Here is a 20,188-nt window from a genome sequence, read left to right as displayed (position 1 = left end):
GGCCCAAGAGTGGATCAGTGCAGGCGGCTTCAAGGCACTTGGCTTCCCTGAGGTAGTCAAGCTGGGTAGAGAAGATTGATAGTACAGGACAAGGCATGGACACACTCAGAGCAGAGATGTACCATGAGGGGAAGGCCTATGACATGCGTGATTGGTATGTACAGAGAAGAAGTAAATAAAAATTCTAGGGAATTTTTTTAAAGAGTGAAATGAAAATTTAATAAACAATACATTTAAGGGTTGTCTTTTTTTTTTTTTTTAAGACACGCTTTCTCTGTAGCCCTGGCTGTCATCGAACTCACAGAGATCCTCTTGTCTCTGTCTCCCAAGCGTTGGGATTAAAAGGCATGTGCCACCACCATATGACTTTCAAGGGTAGTACTTTAAGAGATATAAAAATATAAATACTAGCCAGGTACGGTGGCATAGGACCGTAATCCTAGTACTTGGGAGATAGAAAGCAAGATGACCTAGACTAGCTGGGGTGATGTTAAGACTCCATAAAAAAAAAAAAAGAAATACAAGTCTACATATGAAATACAGATAGAACCCCAAGTAAAATACAACTCCTTGGGAAACAGGCACGTCAGAAGCACACATGGTTGAAGAAGGGAGACAGACACAAACGTTAAAGCTTCCTTTTCCAACTGGGAAAACCAATAAAATAATTTCCCCAATGGAGACAATCCACAGAGAAATAACACATGTTTCTTATTTGGAGACCTGGAAGCAAATACTAAAAGTCGACCAGCAATAGTCCCTGGGGAAGAAAAATCAGGGTGGAACATATGTGCAGGGATTGCATTTTCTCCTCACAAGCACGGCTTGTCCAATGTTCGCTTCTGTTGCACAGCTTCGGCAATACAATCGGAACTCGCTGGGGATGTAAGTCAGTCGGTAGAGTGTCTGACTCATGTGCAGGAGGCCCTGTGCTCGATCGATGCACAGCACAGGATAAACCAGACATGGTGGTGTACACCTGCAATCCTGGTACTCTAGGGAAGATGCTCAGGGGCTCAAGGTCATATTTTATTATATGGTGGGTTTTGAGTCTAGCCTAGGCTATGTGAGACCATGCTTTAAAAAACAAAACAAAGTCAGCCAACCAACCAACCAATGACAAAAAAAAACCCAGAAAACAAAAAACCAACAACAACAAAAGTCTTGCAAATATACCGCAAATATACCCCAAATGACTCAGCTTATTTATTTTGTATGTAGGGACACAGTGTGTGAGTGTGTGTGTGTGTGTGTGTGTGTGTGTGTGTGTGTTGGGTTTCATACTTCAAGAGTTGTTTACCTTGGTTTTAGAGAGAAAAGGTCTCTTGCTGGTTTAGAGTTTACCAATTTGTCCACAAAGCATTATCTGTTTCGACCTCCTTGGCACTGGGCTTACAAGCATGCTACCAAGACTTAATTTTCACATGGATCTGGGGTCCTGCAGGAATCTAGTCTTCACACTTGCATGGTAAGTCCTTTGATGACTGAGCTATCTCCTCAGTCTTAAAAAACATACCAGCTCTGATCTTTAAAAAATAAGCTATAGGACAATTATATATAGGTTACTGTCTAGGTCCTAGGAAAATTAAAAAAAAACGAATGAGGAACAGATATCACTGTATTTAACAAGAAAAAACATAGCTTGTGTGTGTGGGGGGGGTGTGTGGTTGGTGAGTGTAATTAAGAATTTAATGCTGGGGCTGGAGTGGTGGCTCAGTGGTTAAGAGTCCTGGTTGTTCCTGCAGAGGACCCATGTTTGGTTCCTAACACCCATACAGCAGCTTGCAAACATCTGTAACTTCAGTTCCAGAGGATCCAACACCCTCTCTGGCTTCCACAGACTCTACGTACACTTTGTGCAGATATATATACACTCAGGAACACACACCTAACAGAAGCCTTACAAATAAACACACGGAAAGAATTTGATGCAATTGGACAGAACTGAGATCTTAACCTTGACTAGCAATAAACCATTTTAGAAACTCACTTCCAGCCATATCCACCAACTACTTAGACCAGATGTTAGAGATGCCTGCAGCCAACTGTCAGGGTAGGGTCAGGGACTGGATGCAACGCTACTTTAATATTTTCGGTGGCAGTGGAGGGTTGTGGGGACAAATTACAATTCAAATGTGTGAGGCCCCGGGGTTATTTTCCACTAGGACTTTTTTTGCTTTTAAGTCTGATAAATTAATAATCTTCTGCCTCTTTGTTAATTGCAGTAAATTATTTACCTTCAAGCACTCAGAGAAGTGTACTGGTGACATTAATTATTGAAACCATGAGTTATACCACGCAGAAAGGTATCTTGCTATCATGTAATATTTACTAGGTGGGATGTGCCAACTTGCCAGGATCCCACACCTCCTTAGATATGTGTCCTCTCCTCGCCTCTGAGAGCTCCTTGCCACCCATCAGAGCCTAGTCATGACACCGCTGAGCAGCTGGTACACCTGCCCACAACGGGGACCTAGAAGGTTCTGATGGGCCTCTAGCAGGTCCCATTTCAATCCACTATTAGGAGCCAGAATAATTTCTCCCCGCAGCCCACTTTTCTCTGGCACGGAGCTGGCTCAGGTTTATGAGTGGCCCTAATTGCGTCTGAATAACTTAAATATGAGTGGCCAGAACGTTCTTCCTACAGGGGAGGTTTCTAAAAATAATGGCAACTCAATGGAACCTGCAGTTTTACAGGCAGATCATGAGTTGGGAATTTCCTTTCTGTCTCCAGATACTTTGTACAGGCTAGGGTTTTGGTAAAACTGAACTGTGACATACCAGCATCTACTTAACCCTAGTAAACGATACTAATTTCAAAATATCCTGACTGCCACTGCACAGGCCACCATGGCTCCAAAGCATTGCCTTAGCTGTACCAATAACCATTGGAAAGGGTAAGCGGGCATGCTGTTGGGTGACCACTGACTATGGAGCAATAACCTGGATGTGGCTCAGCGGGTCAAGTACTTGCCTAGCATACAGGAAGCCCCAGGTTTGACCTCCAGCACCGCATTCCTGGGGATAGTAGCACACACCTGTAATCCCAGAATATGGAGCATGAAGGCAGAAGGGTCAGGAGTTTATGGTCGCCCTCAATTAGGTAGTGAGTTCCAGGCCAACATGAGCTACGTGTGACCTGGGTTCCTAAGTCTCATAGCTTGGAGGTGGTGCCTAGCAAAGAGGTTCAGCTTTGAGGTTGAGACATTGCTGAACTTGGCAGCTCCTTTTGCTACTTCCTATGGTTACTAGACCCTCACTACTGGTTACTAACTGGAGGCAACTCTAAGTAAGGTGACTGTGGGCCTCTCCGTGCCCAGTTTTCACATCAGCTCTGGAAATATGAGGTGACCATCTGAGTTCGTGATTTCAGGTGAGGAGCTAGAAGGGCGGCCCAGGTCCAGCGTCAATATTCCTGTACCAAGGCCTGCGCCTGCGCATAGTGACAACTAAGGCCTGCGCCTGCGCATAGCGACAGCGGCGTTTCTCCCACCTGCTTCTACTGCTACAAGTGTGCTGACTACCCGTGCAGACTTTTCTGGCCATGGGTAAAGGGGTGCATGTATTTAGGGGATTAGCTTGCATACCCACTTGGTACAAACAAAGCCAACAACTGGCCCCCCATGGGTACAGGGGAAGCTTTGCTCTACCGTTTCCCTGGTAACATCTGCCGGCCTCTGCTCTTGGCATGCTTCTCCATTTTCAGAGCGTCTTTGTCTTTTACTTATTGACAAAAGCCTTGGTGAGACTGTGAATAACATCCTGGCACCAATGCCATATTGGTGAGAAGATGTAACACGGTATCTTTGAAGGTAAAAAGACTCCATACTCTCCAGAGGACTTTGGTTTGTGTTCGGTTATTTGTTAAAATGTGACGATTTATTGGGCGGCAAGAACAAAATTCAAAATGTTCCAGTTTCGAGCCAAACCCTGAGACTTTACAGATTTTTGCATAGGATGCCTGTGTCAACTGACAGCCCCCTCGGTTGTAACATGGCATCTTACGGAAACCTAGGTCCGGTTTATTGACTCAAAAAGCACTTAATCCTTTGAAATTTTATTTTGTGTTTGAGACATGTTCTTGTAATGCAGCTCTGGCTGCTCTGTCTCAAACACAGGGTGCTGGGATAACGGGAGTGGGTTATCCCTACCTGGGCCTTCAATTCTTTTTTAACAGTGGTAAAAACTGCCTTAGGTTCTCCAAGTCCCCAGAACCTTCTAGGCCTCAGTGTGATATTACACTCATTTTATAGTTAAGGAAATGGAAGCTCACAATGCCTTCCAACATCTGGCAACACAAAGACCCCAGCTGGCACACAGTGGCTTCAGCGGGACAGTGTATTAAAAACAGTCCACACCGACTTCCTAAGGCCTTTAACTCCCGTGTCAGAGGGAACACGAACACTCGCTCACGGGCTTTCCATCTTGGAAGTGACAGCGGGGACACTGTTACACTCAAACTACACATTATTCGGTGGAAGCCAAAGCCTGACCGGTGATGAGGTCACTGTCTCCAAGAGCTTAAGATCATCCTAAAATAGCATCTTCGCGGCCCTACGCATCAGAGGAAAGGGGAGAGTAAGAACACACTGGCCTCATTAACTGGGACACACCCTGAAGTCCAGGTCCGGAAATAAATAGGACACATCGGCCTTACAAACCAAGACACGCCCAGAAGCCCAGGTCTAGGAGGAAATACTGAGTACAGGAGAAGGGGGCAGGAAAGGAGAGAAGGGAAGAGAGGGGTGAAAGGGGGGAGGAAAGGGAAAGAACAAGAGGGGAGGGGCAAGTGGAGAATGGGAGAGAGATCTAGTTGGCTCTATTGTTGGGTCACTTCTGACTAAAGACTGTGAGCCCGTCAGTGCTGAAAGTTAGGGTTAAGACCCAGTGTGGACTTGCAGCCCCCCCCCCCCACCTTTCCTGAACTGTCCACTCGGCTGCTCTGAGAAGAAGGTGGTCCTTCCACCAGTGCCCAGCAGGTCGCCTAGCAACAGGTCATGCACAAAACTCAAGGGCATCTCATCTGAAGAAAAGCAAATGGGATTTTTCCAGAGAGAAGGCTGGGTTGAGGCAACCAAACCAGTGTGTGTCAAGGAGAACTTCATCCCCAGAGCAGACTGGACAGGGCCAGCACAGGGGAAAGCCATGTGGCTGTCTCTCTCCTCAGTCCATGAACATGAAGATGAGGCCTGGAGTGAGGCTGTATACTCCACTGCACAGTGATCCAAGTCAGAATCTCACCATGCCTCTGATTGTACGGTAGGTGGTGAGGAGGTCATAGTAACGTCCCAGTTCCTGTGATTACAGAATGACCCACTTAATGCTTTGAAGAGTCTGTATTACAAACCATAAGCAATGCTTGTCCTGGAGTTAGCACGCAGAGGCTGGCCTCACGTTGGTTAGCCCTCCCTTCGTTCTATCTAGTGCCTTCCCGGAATTGCCAAACTCCTACTATATAACAGATTCAAGGCAGGGTAGGGCCATAGAATTAGTTTCCTACGTTACTGTCTTACGTCTTATCCAGTACCCTCACAAATCTGCTGAGACCCTTTCCCTCTAAGCTTGGGGCTGGGGGTGGGGGTGAGGGGTGGAGGGGTGGAGGGGTGGGAGGGAGTGCTACACTCTACAGCAGTGGGTTCTCAACTTTCCTAATGACTGCAACCCTTTAATACAGTTCCTCATGTTCTGGTGACCCTCCGATTATTGTGACTTCAAAACTGTAATTTTTCGACTGTTATGAATTATAATGTAAATATCTGATATGCAGGATATCTGATACGTGACTCCCAAAGGGGTTGCAACCTACAGGTTGAGAACCACTCTGCCCTAAAGGCTGCAAATATAAGAATTTCCTTGGTGCTTACAGGCTGCTGCTAAGATCTCCACATCCTTCCAGGTTTCCCGTTTCCAGTAGCTGGTCTTTTTTAAAGAACCTGAGGCATTCGGGAGGCAGAGGCAGGTGGATCTCAGTGAGTTTGAGGCCAGCCTGGTCTACAGTGTGAGTTCCAGGACAGACTCCAAAGTTATACAGAGAAACCCTGTCCCGAAAAATCAAAACCACCACCACCACCAGCAACAGCAAAACCCAAAACATAAAAAATAAAAAAAAATAAAAAAGAACCTGATGGAGCCGCAGAGACAGCTCATAGGTTAAGCATGAGGACTGCTCTTGCAGGGGATCAGAGTTCAGTCCCCAGCATCCACATTGGGTGGTTCACAACTGCCTGTAACACCAGCTCCGGGGAATCTGGTGCCTATGGCCTCTGTGCGCACCCACATGCATGTCCATATATTTCCAGAGAGAGAGATTTACTTTTAAACAAACAAACAAAACTTTAAGTAAAGGCTCAGACTGATCACCTGCTATCTGTCTTGACTCATCTCTCTTTTAAACTTGGAAAGACTCTTCACTACTTTAAATACACGGTAGCCTAATGCACTGAGGCAAAAATAGCTGAAGGGCATTGCTTCTTACATTTACATAATGTGGCACCTCTCCGTGCAAAACTTTAGCATCCCTGCACTCTTCAGACCACTGCATGGGGGGTGGGGGTGGGGGGGTGGGGGTGGGAGTGGGGTGGGGAGGTGGGGGGAGATGTGGGCAGCGGGGAAAGCAAGCGCTCGATTGAAAGACATTGACTAAGCCGAATTTAAGACTGTGGAGCGTGCCCGGCCTTCTGAGTGACAAGATGACAGGGATCTGGGGCTAGGCAGAGTCTCTTCCCACCTCAGTGTGCTTCAAGACGGGCCAGTGGCTGGGTCAGGGTCACTCCGCTGTCTAGGAGGAGCTAGGATTTGGTCTCCAGGCATCCAGCAAATGGAGGCTTTAGTCTCAGGTATACCAGCTCAACAGTGTGTGACATACAGCAGCCACCCACTCTCCCCGGCTGCATGCTTCTCTTTGTGAACTGCAGAGAGTGCCTATTTCAACAGAGTATAGTAGGGTTCAGCTGTGACCCCAGGACTTGGGAGGCTGAGACAGGAGTCTTACCACTCACTTGTTTGGGGTGATCTGATTTTGACCCCAAGAAAACCAGATGTGACTGTGCACATCTGTACTCTCAGCACTCCTGAGGCAGGACAGGAGGAGCAAAATTAGACACCAGAGAAGGAAAAGGACCTAAATGGAAGCCTCTCCTAGCTAAGAAGAATTCCAGCATAATTAATGCTAGTTGTAAAGAAGTCTGGTATAATGTTGATGTTGCTTTCATCTATAGATACCTAATACTGAGATAGGGCGTAAGGCCTGAATGCATATGACTGTGGGCAGGACCTCGTCATTTTCCCCAGATAGAGCCTGAAACTCTCACACAAAATGTCCCCCTGTGGGTGAGACTTTTTTACTCTGTAATTGAGATGCTATCAGGTGCCCTCGGGAACCTTTCACTGATACAACGGTAATCTGAAATTCCACCAAAGTCCTACCCATGACTGTTGTGAAAATAACATGTTTGGACCCTTCAGGGATCCTAGGTCATCTGTCTTTCTTCTAAGTGCCTCTCATTCTCATAGCTCCTGTGCTTAAACCTGTGTTAAAATATCTCCAACAAAATCTCCAGTGCTGCTTCACACACTGGCTGGTGCTGACATTCTTTTCAGTGTCAAAGTCACAAACCCTGTTTTGGCTGGAACTAAAGTCCCTAAATCTCTTGGGAAAGATCACCGGCTGCCAAGGGGGACAACAGGGAGCTGTGAGACCTGGCCAGCAACCTGTGAGTCCACTAGCCTGGAGCGCACAGCCAGCCAGCCAGCCGAAGAAACAAGACAGACCTTTCAAGAACTGCCTGCTGCGAAGTTGTCCTCTGCTCTCTACACAGGAGCTGTGGCGTGCCTACAAACATACACAGACCACACAGGTCAGACGCTCACAGACACACAGATACACCGAACACACACCGAAGAAAACAAAGCAGTAAATGACAGTACCTATTCATCGGTGGTGTAATGCTTTGCATGAGAAATGTCCCCTACAGGCTCAGGTAGTTGAACACTTGGCCTCTAGGTGTCAGTGCTGTTTGGGTTAGGGGGGCTACATCTTTGCTGGAGAAGGACATCACTGGGGGTGGGCTTTGAGAGGTTTTAGCCTTGTCCCGCTTCCAGTTTGCTGTCTTGTGTTTGTGGCTAGAGATGTGACCTTTTGGCTTCTAGTTCCTGCCAACATGCCTGCTGCCCATTGCTTGCGGCCATGCCTTCCCGGCCGCGGTGGCTCTTAACTCTCTGAAACTGTGGGAAGCCAAAGTAATCCCTTCCACATGTTGCTCCTGGTCGCAGTGTTCTATCACAGAACTGAAAAGAGTAACATGGGAGGCTTGGAGGCCCGGAAGGAGATAGCAAACACACATGGCATGGAACCTTTTAAGACCTAGAATCCATCAGAGATGGTGGAATGTGCGATAATGCCCGTCCTTGAAAGGTAGAGGAGCTGAAATTCAAGGCCATTCTCAGGCACGCAGTGATTTTGAGTCCAGCCCGCACTATGCGAGAAGCAACAACAAAATCGACGCTAGCAGTAATATGAAAGTCAAAGCAGGCCTTCTCTTCTCTCTCAAGTCTTTCTTTTCTTGAAATCAACTGCTATTGCTTTATAAGGCTGTTTGTTTCTCCCTTCTTTTTCAGGTATCAGCGTTAAACTTAGGGTCTCACACACGCTAGGGAAGTCCTTTATTGTTGAGCTAAACCCTCCAGCTTCTTTTTCCTTGTAGTTTTAAAGACCAGGTTGACCTGGAACTTTTGATCTTCCCTGCCTTGGCCGCCTCAGGAGTTGGGGTGGCAAGTGTGGACTACAACACACAGTGAAAACTTACACTGAGATTAGAATTTAAGCTATAATGGAGCACGATTCTTTACGATTTCTAAATTTGATTTATTTCTAGCTAATTTAGCTATGTGCACGTCACCACCAACTGACCCCAGTGACTTAAGAAACTCACAATCCCAACTTCTCTGCCTTAAAACAGACCTGCAATCTCACTGAGCCATCTTTGTGAGGTGTTGAATGAATACCCCCAGCACCGCTGGCCAAGCACTTCCAGGAAGAAAGCAGCGTATTAAATGTCGCCAGGCCAGGTGCTTATCTTCCTGGGGACTATCAGGCAAATCTTTCACGTGGAGCTGGCTTTCTTCTGCCACTATGTCCCCTTTCTGAGCCCTGCTTAGAGTCGCACAGGCAGAAGGAACAGCAAAGTTAGCAACTACGGTGGAACTGGAGAGTCACTGCGGTAAGGCATGGAAGGGAGAACCCTATTAGCACAGGGCCTTCTGAATTACATAAGCTTCTCCTTCTGTTGCTGAGATGATTGACAAGGCTAAGATCTCGAGAAAGCAAGCATGCAGTTTCTGTTGAAGGACCTGCCAGTGTGCAGGTTATGGGCTAAGTGCTGTGCAATGATCCTTCTACACACTGTGAATATGCATTACTCTCATTGGTTAATAAAGAATTGGCTGCCATATAACTGGGAAGGAAGAGACTGGGCAGAAGAGTCAGACTCCTAATCTGGCTCCTGGATGCTGAGAAGAAGGAGGGTGGAGACTGGACTAGTGATCAGCTGCAGAGAGAAGCAAGATGGTCATGGTATACTGGGAAAGGGTGCTAAGCCATGTGGCATAACATAGATAAGAAATGGGGGTTAATTTAAAATGTAAGAGATAGCTCATAACAAGCCTGAGCTATTGGACAAGCATTAATAATTAATATTAAGCCTCTATGTGGTTACTTGGGAGCAGCTTATGGGACAGAAACTTCTGCCTATAGCTAAGACATTAAACAGTCTAACAGCTCATGCACATCGCATGACCAGGAACATATGAAATCATAATAGCCTCTAAAAAGACCAAGTTTAATTCAAAGGTACTAGAATCTTAGATTGTGATTTTCCCCGAAGAGAGTCGCAGGTCTGAAGATGTGACCAACGCCTACACATCTGTGACAGCCTCCAACAGTGTTTGCAGAATTATCTCCACAGTCATCCTTTGGGCAGACAATACAACTGATTAGAAAACCTTTTCAGTAGACCTTGAAAATATGTCATTATTGGAAGGCCTGCCCTGCATCCGTAGGCCAAAATCACGAGGGCAAATGTGGACTAAAAGGAAGTCTGCGTAGGAAGGGAGTCCAAGCAGAGAAGGAGGCGGGTCAGAAACAGCTGCCCTACGTCTCTCCTCATGTGCCCCGAAGTGGGCAGAAGTGCAAGAAATGCTGGCAGGCTGTTCATCTCCTAGTAGGAAATGGTAAGAGACCTATTTTTTTTTTAAAAAAAAAAAAAAGGTGGGGGTGCTTGGGAACACCAAGGTTTACAGCTATGTTCTCGAAGGATTGATCGCTCACCTTACTTTTATTTTGTTAGTTAGATAAATCTATTCCTAGATAGGAAAGCCTGAAACAATAGTCAGTACTTGAAGATGCCAGAAGCCTTCCGGTGATGCTGCGGACGTGTGGCTGTTGACATCAGATTCCACTGGTACTGGCAGCTAGAATGTTAGTAAAGACTGAGACCCAGGGATAGGGGAAGGTGGAAATTAGATTGCTGGTTTAAAGGAAAGTCTCAGTGGGGTTGGCTTGCAGGTATGGCTGAATCCAGCCATAGCTCACTGGGTCTCATGAGCTACGCCTAGAAACACGGGTGCCAGTCATCTTTATGGTTTAACTGCTTTCTCCAAAGGCTAGATGTGACCTGAAAGATGGTACAGCAAGAAAAGAAGCTTGCAACCAAGCCTTCTGACGACCTGAGTTGTCCCCCGGCCTACACACACACACACACACACACACACACACACACACACACACACAGTGAGTTTTTTGTTGTTGTTGATTTTTTAAAAGCCTAGGCAAATTGGAGTCTTACAGTCTTACAAGGCTCCAATTTTACTTTGTTGCTGGGCCTTTACTGTGCTCTCTGCAGGAGCAGGAATGTCCTAAATAGCCACATTTGGGTCTCAACCTCGGAGAGGAGGAGGGGATTCCACCCTTCTTTCAGGGATCTGACAGAGAAGCCAGTTGGGCAGGCAGAATCTGCCCATCGAGATACTGGCTCTGAGGCTCACAGGGGTGTAAGCATAGAGCCAGGCTGGGGTCAAACGCCTCATTCCTTCCGCTGCAGTTTAATGTCGTGCGCCCTGGGTCTCCACATTTCAGACCTGTCGCCGAGTGTTGTGAGTTCTTCATTTTCAAAGCACATTGCTAAAACTTGCTAGAAATAAAAACCACGATGCATACTGTGCCTAAGTGTCATAATCTTGTGTGCCACAAAACAGTAGACCAGAGGCACACACTACAGTCAGGAAAATTATCACTACCAGGTGTGAGACTTGGGGACCAGGTGTCAAATCCCTAGGCTCCTTCCCGGCTTCTTCCCCACCCTGAGCAAAACTGATGGAGAGATACTGCAGCTGCTAAATGGGGGCAGTCTGGACACGGGGTAGCCGGTGACCCTGCCCACTTTAAGCTGCGCCCAGCAAACCGTGCCACCCCCTGCTCCTCCCACACCATAACCGCCCCTCCCCCACTCCACCCACACCATGGGGTGAGTTAGTCCTGTCATGAGGAGTCTGCCTTTAACGAGGCCAGGAAATTATCTCCGAAGGTTGATGTGAAGTGTGGGCAAATTAATGCTGGCGAGATGCTTAGGATAAGGCCAGGCACTGCGTACGCCACCTTTACCACTGCCAGAAGCATCCCAGCCGCTTAAGGCGGATGATGAACATCACTCTTTGTATAAGTCAGGGACTAGCTGATGTGGACCCTGGGCACACTAGAGAGCTGCTCTCAGTAATTCTACCAGAAGAAACAACGGCACCCACTTATTTCTTTTAAGACAGCCAGGCTTCCTTTGAGACTGTTCTCTTCTCCTCATTAACATCTATCGAAAAAGGGATGATTCCAAATACAGTTGATAGTCTTTTTTTTAAAAAATTACATTTTAGAGGCTAAAGGGATGGGTCAGAGGTTAAGAACACTTCCTGCTACTCTGGAGGACCCAGCACCACCGTGGTAGCTCACAACCATCTGTAACTACCGCTCCCTAGGCTCTCACCCCTCCTCTTCTGGCTTCACGGCAAAACACCCATACACATAAAATAAATTAAAAATAAATAAAAGTTTAAAATTACATTTAAATTTTATTGTATGTGTGTGTGTGTGTGTGTGTGTGTGTACATGTATGAGCACATATGCCAAGTGGTATGTGTGGAGGCCAGAGAACAACCTGTAGGAGTCCATTTTCTAATCTCACCGTTTTCTACTTCTAGGGGACTGAACTCAGGTGGGCAGGCCTGGTGGCAAGAGCCTCTACCCACTCAACCATCTCGCCCCCTCTTCCTCGTTCGCTGGTTTGAGATAGGTAGGCTCTCAAGGACCAGGCTGGCCCCATACTCCCTCTTGTCATAAAGGATGCCCTGGGATTCCTGCCTGGACTTCTCAGGGGTTGTGCCGCCATGCTTGGGTTTATGTAGTACTGGAGACTAAGCCCACGCCTTCATGCGCACTAGCTGGGCAAGAAGTCAACCAACTGAGCTCCACTCCTAGCCTGGGTTACCAGCGACACGCTAAGACAACCCGGCACACAGACATCTGAGCTTTAAAACCAAACACCGTAGGTGTTGACTGATCGATATATAGCTGTCCTCAGAAGATATTCCAGTCCTCCACCCTGGCTAATATTCTCATCTTCAGGTGCCCAAGTCCATTACTTAAGATTGTAGAATTATCATAAAATCGAGACGTAGCTTTCTGTACACTCTTAACTATATCTAGATATGTGTAATACCTATGGCAATGTAATTGCTATGGCTGCATTGCCTTGCTTAGGGAAGAATGACAGAAATCTGCCCAAGGGCAGTTCTGATGTAATCTGAGCCTGTGGGTGTGGACGAGCTGCGGGCAGAAACACAGAATGCAGTCAGAGATGCCGTGACCAGTGTTTCTAGCTGGACAGACATGCGGAAATCACCTGTGGGGCTTTAGAAACCACCCACATCTAGGGTCCAGACATGGGGTGTCTCCGAAAGAGGCACAGTGACCCCATTGTGCACCCGCTGTTAAGACCCCCCCCCCCAGTCATGGCTGGTCCTTCCCAGGCCCATTGAGTCAGGGATTGAGCAGTTCCGGTGTTAGTTCTCCTGACGATTCTCGTGGGCGAGGACATTATTTAGCATGTGCTGGCAGAGGAATCCACCATGCTACTCCCATGTCCAAAGCAGGGCTCATGGATGACCAAGGGGCACAGCTGAAATGTCAAGTGTATTTGGTTCAAATGCACTTCTCGTGGGGAAGGAATGAAGTGGTCCACAGACTAAGCCATGATCGAGGCCTGGGAGGGATACAGGATGCTTACCTCTCTCATACCCCCTCAAGCTCTAGCATCCACACCTGCCTCGACCCCGCATGAGATCCTGGGATGGTGCAGTGTGACTGTTAGTGTTAAATGTCAACAGGACAGGTCTAGAATGGTCAGGGAGATGAGCCTTGAGGGATGACTGGGGGGACACAGAATCAATTAACTCATTAAATTAATGAAGGTGTGAAGATGCATCTTAATTGTGGGTAGGACCATTGCACAGGGCAGGGATCCAAGATTGTGCCAGCGGAGAATGGGAGCCGAGCCCTGGCGGGCACACATTCATGGCTCTCTGGTACTGACTGTGGAAGCAATGTGACCAGCTGCTTCAAAAGCCTTGCCTTCCTTCTCCACCGGGACAGACAGACCATACCCTGAACTGTGAACTAAAATAGACTCGTAAGTTGCTGCTGCCGAAGTGTTTCACGAAAGCAACAGGAAAAGAAACTAAGATCCTGGGGTCCTGGGGGGTGGCGGCCCAGGCTGCTCACCTCGTATCTCAACTGTACTTTAACTGTGGTTAATGTGCAAACACATTAGTCATCGGGATGAGGGAGCGGAGGCTGTTCTCACCCCGGGCAGGGCCTGGCCTGCGGGAGAAAGTTCACACAGAGTTAATTTGTGTCCGCTTTCTACCCTGACCTGCCAGAGAAATTCTAAGCAGAGAGTGATGAGTAGCTTTGAACCCGATCGCAAGCCAGGGCCCAGCAGTTCGGGAATGCTAAATGTTTAAAACTTGTGTCATGCTTCCCGGCTCCCTGGTACCCTGGAGAAGCTGTCTTTTGAAATCCGTAAACACAGAGCTAGAGGTGAGAGAGCAGGACGACTCGTTTTCTTACGATAGTTACGGTGCCGTGTGGGTGCCAGAAATTGAACCTGGATCCTCTTGTAAGGGCAGTAGTGCTCTTAACCTCAGAGCCTTCTCTCCAAATCCAAGCTTTTCACTCTTGATCATTTGGTTTTAATTCACTTGCACCCGTGAACCTGAGTAAACGTTTCTTGTGAGGCTTGCACAGTGCAGTAGCGGTTTTCCCATCTGGCAGCTCTCCTTTCCAGAACCAGCCGTTTCCTGGCCTCCAGTTAGCACACCTCTTTCAAAAATTCCTTCCCCCACTTTTAAAGATTATTTTAAAGGTGTTTATACAAATAAGGTTCTTTAAAAAAAAAAGCTGCAAAGAATATCCACATGTGGGGACTGGAGAGATGGCTCAGCAGTTAAGAGCACTGGCTGCTCTTCCAGAGGTCCTGAGTTCAATTCCCAGCAACCACACGGTGGCTCACAACCATCTGTAATGAGATCTGGCACCCTCTTCTGGCCTACAGGCATACATGCAGGCAAAGCACTGTATACATAATAAATCTTTAAAAAAAAAAAAGCAAAGAGTATTTTTTAAAAAAGCTAAAAGTATAAAAATAAAGGAATATCCACATGCCCTTCCACCTAAATCTAACAATTTAATATCCGAAAAACACAGAAAGAACAAGGGGTGGGGTAGGGGTCGGGCATATGGCTCTGTGGACTCGCTGTGGGAGTGTGAGGACCAGAGTTCAGATCCCCCAACCAGGCAGGCTGTGACCACCTGCCACGCCAACACACAGAAGGCAGAAACAAGGGGTCCCTGGAACAAGCAGACAGGCCAGACCAGTCATATCAGCGAACTCTGGTTCAGTGGCGGACTGCCTCAATGTGTAAAGAGGAGAGCAATCGAGGAAGACACCTGACGGCATCAGCTTCGGGTCTCAGCAAGTGCACGCACGCACGTACGCGCGCACACACACGCACACGCACACACACACACACACACACACACAGTGGAGGCTTGAATGAGAACACCCCTCCTAAGCTCATCTCTCAATACTTGGTCCACAGATGGTAAAATTATTTAAGAAGGAGGCGTGGCCTTGTTGGAGGAGGTGTGTGACTGGGGGTGGGGTCTGAGGTTTCAGAAGCCCATGCCAGGCCCAGTCTCTCTCTCTCTGTCACCTGTTTGTGGACCAGCTGCAAGCTCTCAAATACTTCTCCAGTGCCATGCCTGGCTGCCTGGCTGCCTGGCTGCCTGCCCGCCTGCCCGCCTGCCCCCAGCTCAGCACCATGACGGTCATGGACCAACCCCCCATTTAGATCCTTCCTTTTGTTAGTTCCCTTGGTCACGGTATCTCTTTAAGCAATAGAACAGTAACTCAGATACACATGCATATCCATACATGCTCTGTCAGACATGTTCCATTTGTCCCAGAGATGAACCTTTGAAAAATAAGTAGCTGGCTAATTCAGGTCACTCCTGAAAACTTGGTGACCCCGCCCCCTGAAACACAAACTCTGCTGCATAACCTGACACCGGGACCACAGTGAGCAAACTGACATCTTTGTGTACATCTCCATCCAAGACCTTTACAAGGTGCCCCCAAGCATCCCTAAAATATCCTTATGACTTTCATCCCCCCCCCCCCCATATATTGGCCATGGACTTGAGTGGTCGTCACTGAACAAGCGGGTCAGTAAAGGAAACAACCTCTGGCTTCTACAAGTCTCATTAATTTGTTTGCTTTCTTCTCCCCCTGAGGACTCCTTCCTGGTGTGCTGTGGTCTCTGGCTGATTAGAGAGCTGTAGAGATGGCCACATAGACCAGTGGTTCTCAACCTGGGGGTTGCGACCTTCTAAAGACCCCTTCGTGGGGGTTGCCTAAGACCATCACAAAACAGATACTTACATTAAGATTCATAACAGTAGTAAACTTACAGCTAGGAAAGTAGCAACGAAAATCATCTTATGGTTGGGGCAGGGTGGGAGTGGGGGGGTCACCACAGTATCAGGAACTGTATCCAAAGGTCCTAGCATCAGGAAGGTTGAGAACCATGCCATTGGTGTTTCTGAGAAGGAAGTTGCCAACTGACTCCACGAGCACCTGCTTCACCCTGAAGCTTTGGGCCTCTCCTTTATTTTCACAGTCCAGAGTACACGCTGCCCCCTCCATCCTATCTGCACATATCTTGGGACCAGCTCCCAGCCAACCCTCAGAAGCGAGGAACATGGAGAACATTTATTTTTGATTTGTACTTTGATTCTGATGTGCTTGGCGGTAACAGTGGTGCTGGTACTGATGTTGGGGAAATGCCTATTTCAGACCCTTGCTCCAAAACAAATAGCCAGTGAGAAACGGAGGCCCCAGTTCTATTTAATGAGGCGTCCATGGTGTGTCTTGTAGGAGTGTGAAGTGGCCTGGTCCAACCATAGTGTTTCCTATAATCTGTAACCCTGAACATTTTGTGGGGTTCCCTTAAGGCACCGGGAATAACAACAATATATATATAACACATCCTTTGGCAGGAAACACGAAAACGGCAGGATGGGACGAAATTCCTCAGAAAATCTCTACCAGTATCTGGCAAGACCAGGCTCCCAAGAGCCTAGTTTTATGACTGAGACAAGCGCTCTCTCTTGAACTTACACCCACCTAAAACCCATGACATATGCTACACCTATAATCATCCTATCATACAAAGGTTATTTTTCTTTACTGTCTGATGCTGTCTGCCTCTGTATTTCCTTCTGGAAGGCCAGCTTATTGAGTATATTCTAGACAGCATGATGTAACATTCACTGCAGGTCATTGTGAAGTACAATGCATGTTTGTGGACCTGACGTCAGCATCTCCAGACACGTGGGAGTTCCAAAGGGCTGACCCCCTATCGCTAGTGAACTCCAGCTTGGGTGTGTGTGGCTGTCACTCATCGCCTTGTGCAATGTGTAGGTGTGGCACAATTTCACCAATGAGTCACAGTGTTCAAATATCACAAGCTATCTCTTAAGCTGGTTAATAGTCCAGGCAGATCCATCCGCCACTGGGTCCCTACCTGCGGACAATCTAAACCAGGCACAGTGTGCATCTGCATATTTTCCCAGAACCATCCATTCCCACTCAGTCCATGTTCAGCGGGACTGTGTTCCTAGGCCTTCTTACCTCACACACTACCCAATCAACCATAAGCACCGAAAAGAAGGAAATGCATAAATATTGAAAGAATCCGGCAGAGATTCTACAGAAACAGAAAATACGACTATGCCTTGGAAAACCCTAAAAAGAACAGATCAAAAGCACATCCGATCTAATCTAGGACTACTTGTTATACACAAGTCTTCAATGGACATACACACCTCACTTAGAAAATATTCCCGTGAATAATGCCAGCAAACTGAACAGCAAAGACATTTGACCTAGACACAGGGAAGGTTTGGTGCCCCAAGTTCCCCTATGTGAGATATGGGGGAGGGTGCTTGCAAAAGAGAGACATCTCCGATTACGGCATCGTTGGTGCTTTTCTTTCACTGGCTAGTACCCCGCCCCCCAATTTACAAATACAAAATCAAACGTGCACATGTATATATTCTGCTACTGCTGCTATGGGACCAAGAGCTTGCTGGAGGTTGGACAAGCAAAGGACAAGAACGCATACCTGCTCTTTGGATGGCACGAGAAGTTCCTCGATCATCATGCTGTCCCGCGCGTAGGAGCTTCTGTTCAGGGTGTACGACCTATCCGAACTGAAGGAGCGGAGGCTGTGGTGTTTACCGTTACCCATTCAACAGTGGGAGATGGCGATGGGTGGGTGGGATGGGGTGGAAGAAAATAAACGCATGCAGCTTTAAAAACAGGCAAGATGGCTAAAAATACCAACAAATGTGCTTTTCTTTTCTTTTTTTTTTTTTGTAAAGAAAGATCTCAAAAATTAAATTTTTTAGACATTAAATTTCATGGCTGAGATTTTTTAAGTTTGGCCAATTTCATATCAGTTCTGTGAGATGAAAGGCACGGTGACTCTCGGTACTTCACTATGGTGCTGAACCAACATGGCATTGAAAAGAACCTCTACCCAATAACACAAGTGTTTCTTTTTCTTTTTTTAATAAAAATTTTCTTACTTCTTTACTTAATGTGCATTGGTGTTTTGTCTGCATGTGTGTCTGTGTGGGGGTGTCAGATCATTTAGAACTGGGGTTACAGACAGTTGTGAGCAGCCATGCAGGTGCTGGGAATTGAACTCAGGACCTCTGGAAGAGCGGCCAGTGCTATTAACGGCTAAGCCATCTCTCCAGCCCCGGCAGTGTTTCTTAAAAAGATTTTGTGTTGGTGGAGGTGCCTCTTTCGGTTCCACCGCGCTGCCTCTCACACTTGGATGGAACTGTGTCTGCTGTGCTGGGGTCTGCAGGTGAATCTCTGGAATCCCGCTACGGGTTTGCACACTAAGAGCTCTGGTTTGCAGCTGACCCTCAAGGACATCTTCAAGAAGGGAAGCAGAAACACAGCCACATGCCTTTCTTGGCTGTGCTTCGGGAGACATTCACATTCCCCGTCTTTCCTTTTTCTCTACTGGTTTCTTCCTTTTTTCTTAACTTTTATCTTTTGTAGACACTCTCATAGACAGTCCCTGAATTGTCCAGGTTCCCCACACTTTGCCTATACAGACTCTTAAACTAAAAGCCAGTAGATTGTGGGATTGTGGGGGGGAATGGTTCTAAAAGGTGAATTATCTGGTTAAGACTGCATCTATCCCCACGAGTCACGTGGTGCTCAGGGTTATTATTAATCTGAGTCTTGGGTTAATGGCTTGATTATGATCCTCTGGGGACAAGGAGGACGCTGGCTGTGAACTGCCGCTCCACTGACATTATCCACTCACCTCTTTGTGACAAGGTTTCCCACCTGACGGCCTTTCCCGAGGCAGAACTGCAGGATGGGAAAGAGTTGAGGCGAAGCCTAGACATGACTCCCCCCAGCCATGAAACATCTTCACCTAGCATTATACACACTGATCCCTTTGATCTTGGGGTCCTCGTGGGTGTAGGGGGGAGTCCTCATCCTTACCACGGGAACTTAGTATTTTTCTTTGTAATCAGGCATGCTTAACTAATAAAGTGGGCCTAAGTAGGACTTTCGGTATCACCACCGGGTGAATTGGTCAGGAGGTAGCATTGTCTTTGATGTGTGTGTGTGTGTGTGTGTGTGTGCACGTGCTCGCGTGAATGGAAGGACAGCAGAGAAGAGAACAAGGAGCGTGTGTTCCTTTGCACAGCGGGATTTCTCCCCACTGCTTCCTAGCTGAAACCTTAGCTGTATCGCATACATTATCTGCAGAAGGTGGGTCCTTCCTTCAGCAGAGAGTCTCAGCTTTCTCTGACTATCTTGCTCATCGCTCCGACTCAGAATTAACCTGCATTCCAAGGTCATTACCAAACACACTCAGCAAATATTTACTGACTGTGACGAACAGGATCCAGGCACATAGGTGCCTCCCAGCGCGCCATAGGGCTCCATGGTCAGGCCAGTCATGCGATCATAAAGCTTCCTTTCTCCTCCTCATTTCAGCTACCTTTCTTTCCTTACTCCTCTTTCTGGCCCTTAGCTCCTCCTTGACACAGCAGCAGCTCCCTTCCCTCAACACTGCCCAGTTCCGTCCAGGGATGGTAACGGGCTGCAGCGGGATCCATGCCCCCTGGTCACATGTGATCCCTGACCTCTTGGGCTGTGGCTATCACGACTGAAGATCAGATCTTTAAATTGTACCACATTTAACTAACACACTTGAGTTGAAAGACCCACAAGTGACAAGCGGCTACGCCATCCGCTAGTGTCTATTCCGGACACGCGGCTTCGCTGACATAATTTGAGAAGGGCCCACTCCTTACACTTTCTAGACCACACCTTTCTTCAAAGCAGGGCTGGCATGCCACGGTCCACAAAAGTTAAGCCCCAATTGGACTAGATGTAGGCAAACGTTTCAAAGCTTTTAGAGAGAGGTTACGTATTCGTGATCCAGATTTTCAAATCTAAGATTTGTGGATCGTCCCCTAGCGGGG

General features: G+C 47.4%; 1 protein-coding gene across 11 annotated transcripts in view; it reads right to left on the bottom strand.

Annotated features, from left to right (window-relative positions):
- The window catches only part of Ank3 (ankyrin 3), a 310,338-nt gene that overhangs the window by 68,408 nt on the left and 221,742 nt on the right, over positions 1-20,188 (bottom strand). For all 11 annotated transcript variants that reach the window (XM_087898212.1, XM_087898204.1, XM_087898210.1 and 8 more), the window contains one exon: positions 17,788-17,890. In XM_087898212.1, coding sequence (XP_087754338.1) covers positions 17,788-17,890 — 103 coding nt within the window. The remainder of the gene's footprint in view (positions 1-17,787; positions 17,891-20,188) is intronic.

This window comes from Myodes glareolus, chromosome 18 (assembly GCF_982192425.1).
Source record: "Myodes glareolus chromosome 18, mMyoGla1.1, whole genome shotgun sequence".
Taxonomy (NCBI): Eukaryota; Metazoa; Chordata; class Mammalia; order Rodentia; family Cricetidae; genus Myodes; species Myodes glareolus.
The sequence above is the reverse complement of the archived record's forward strand: the minus strand, read 5'-3'. Positions and strand labels throughout refer to the sequence as shown.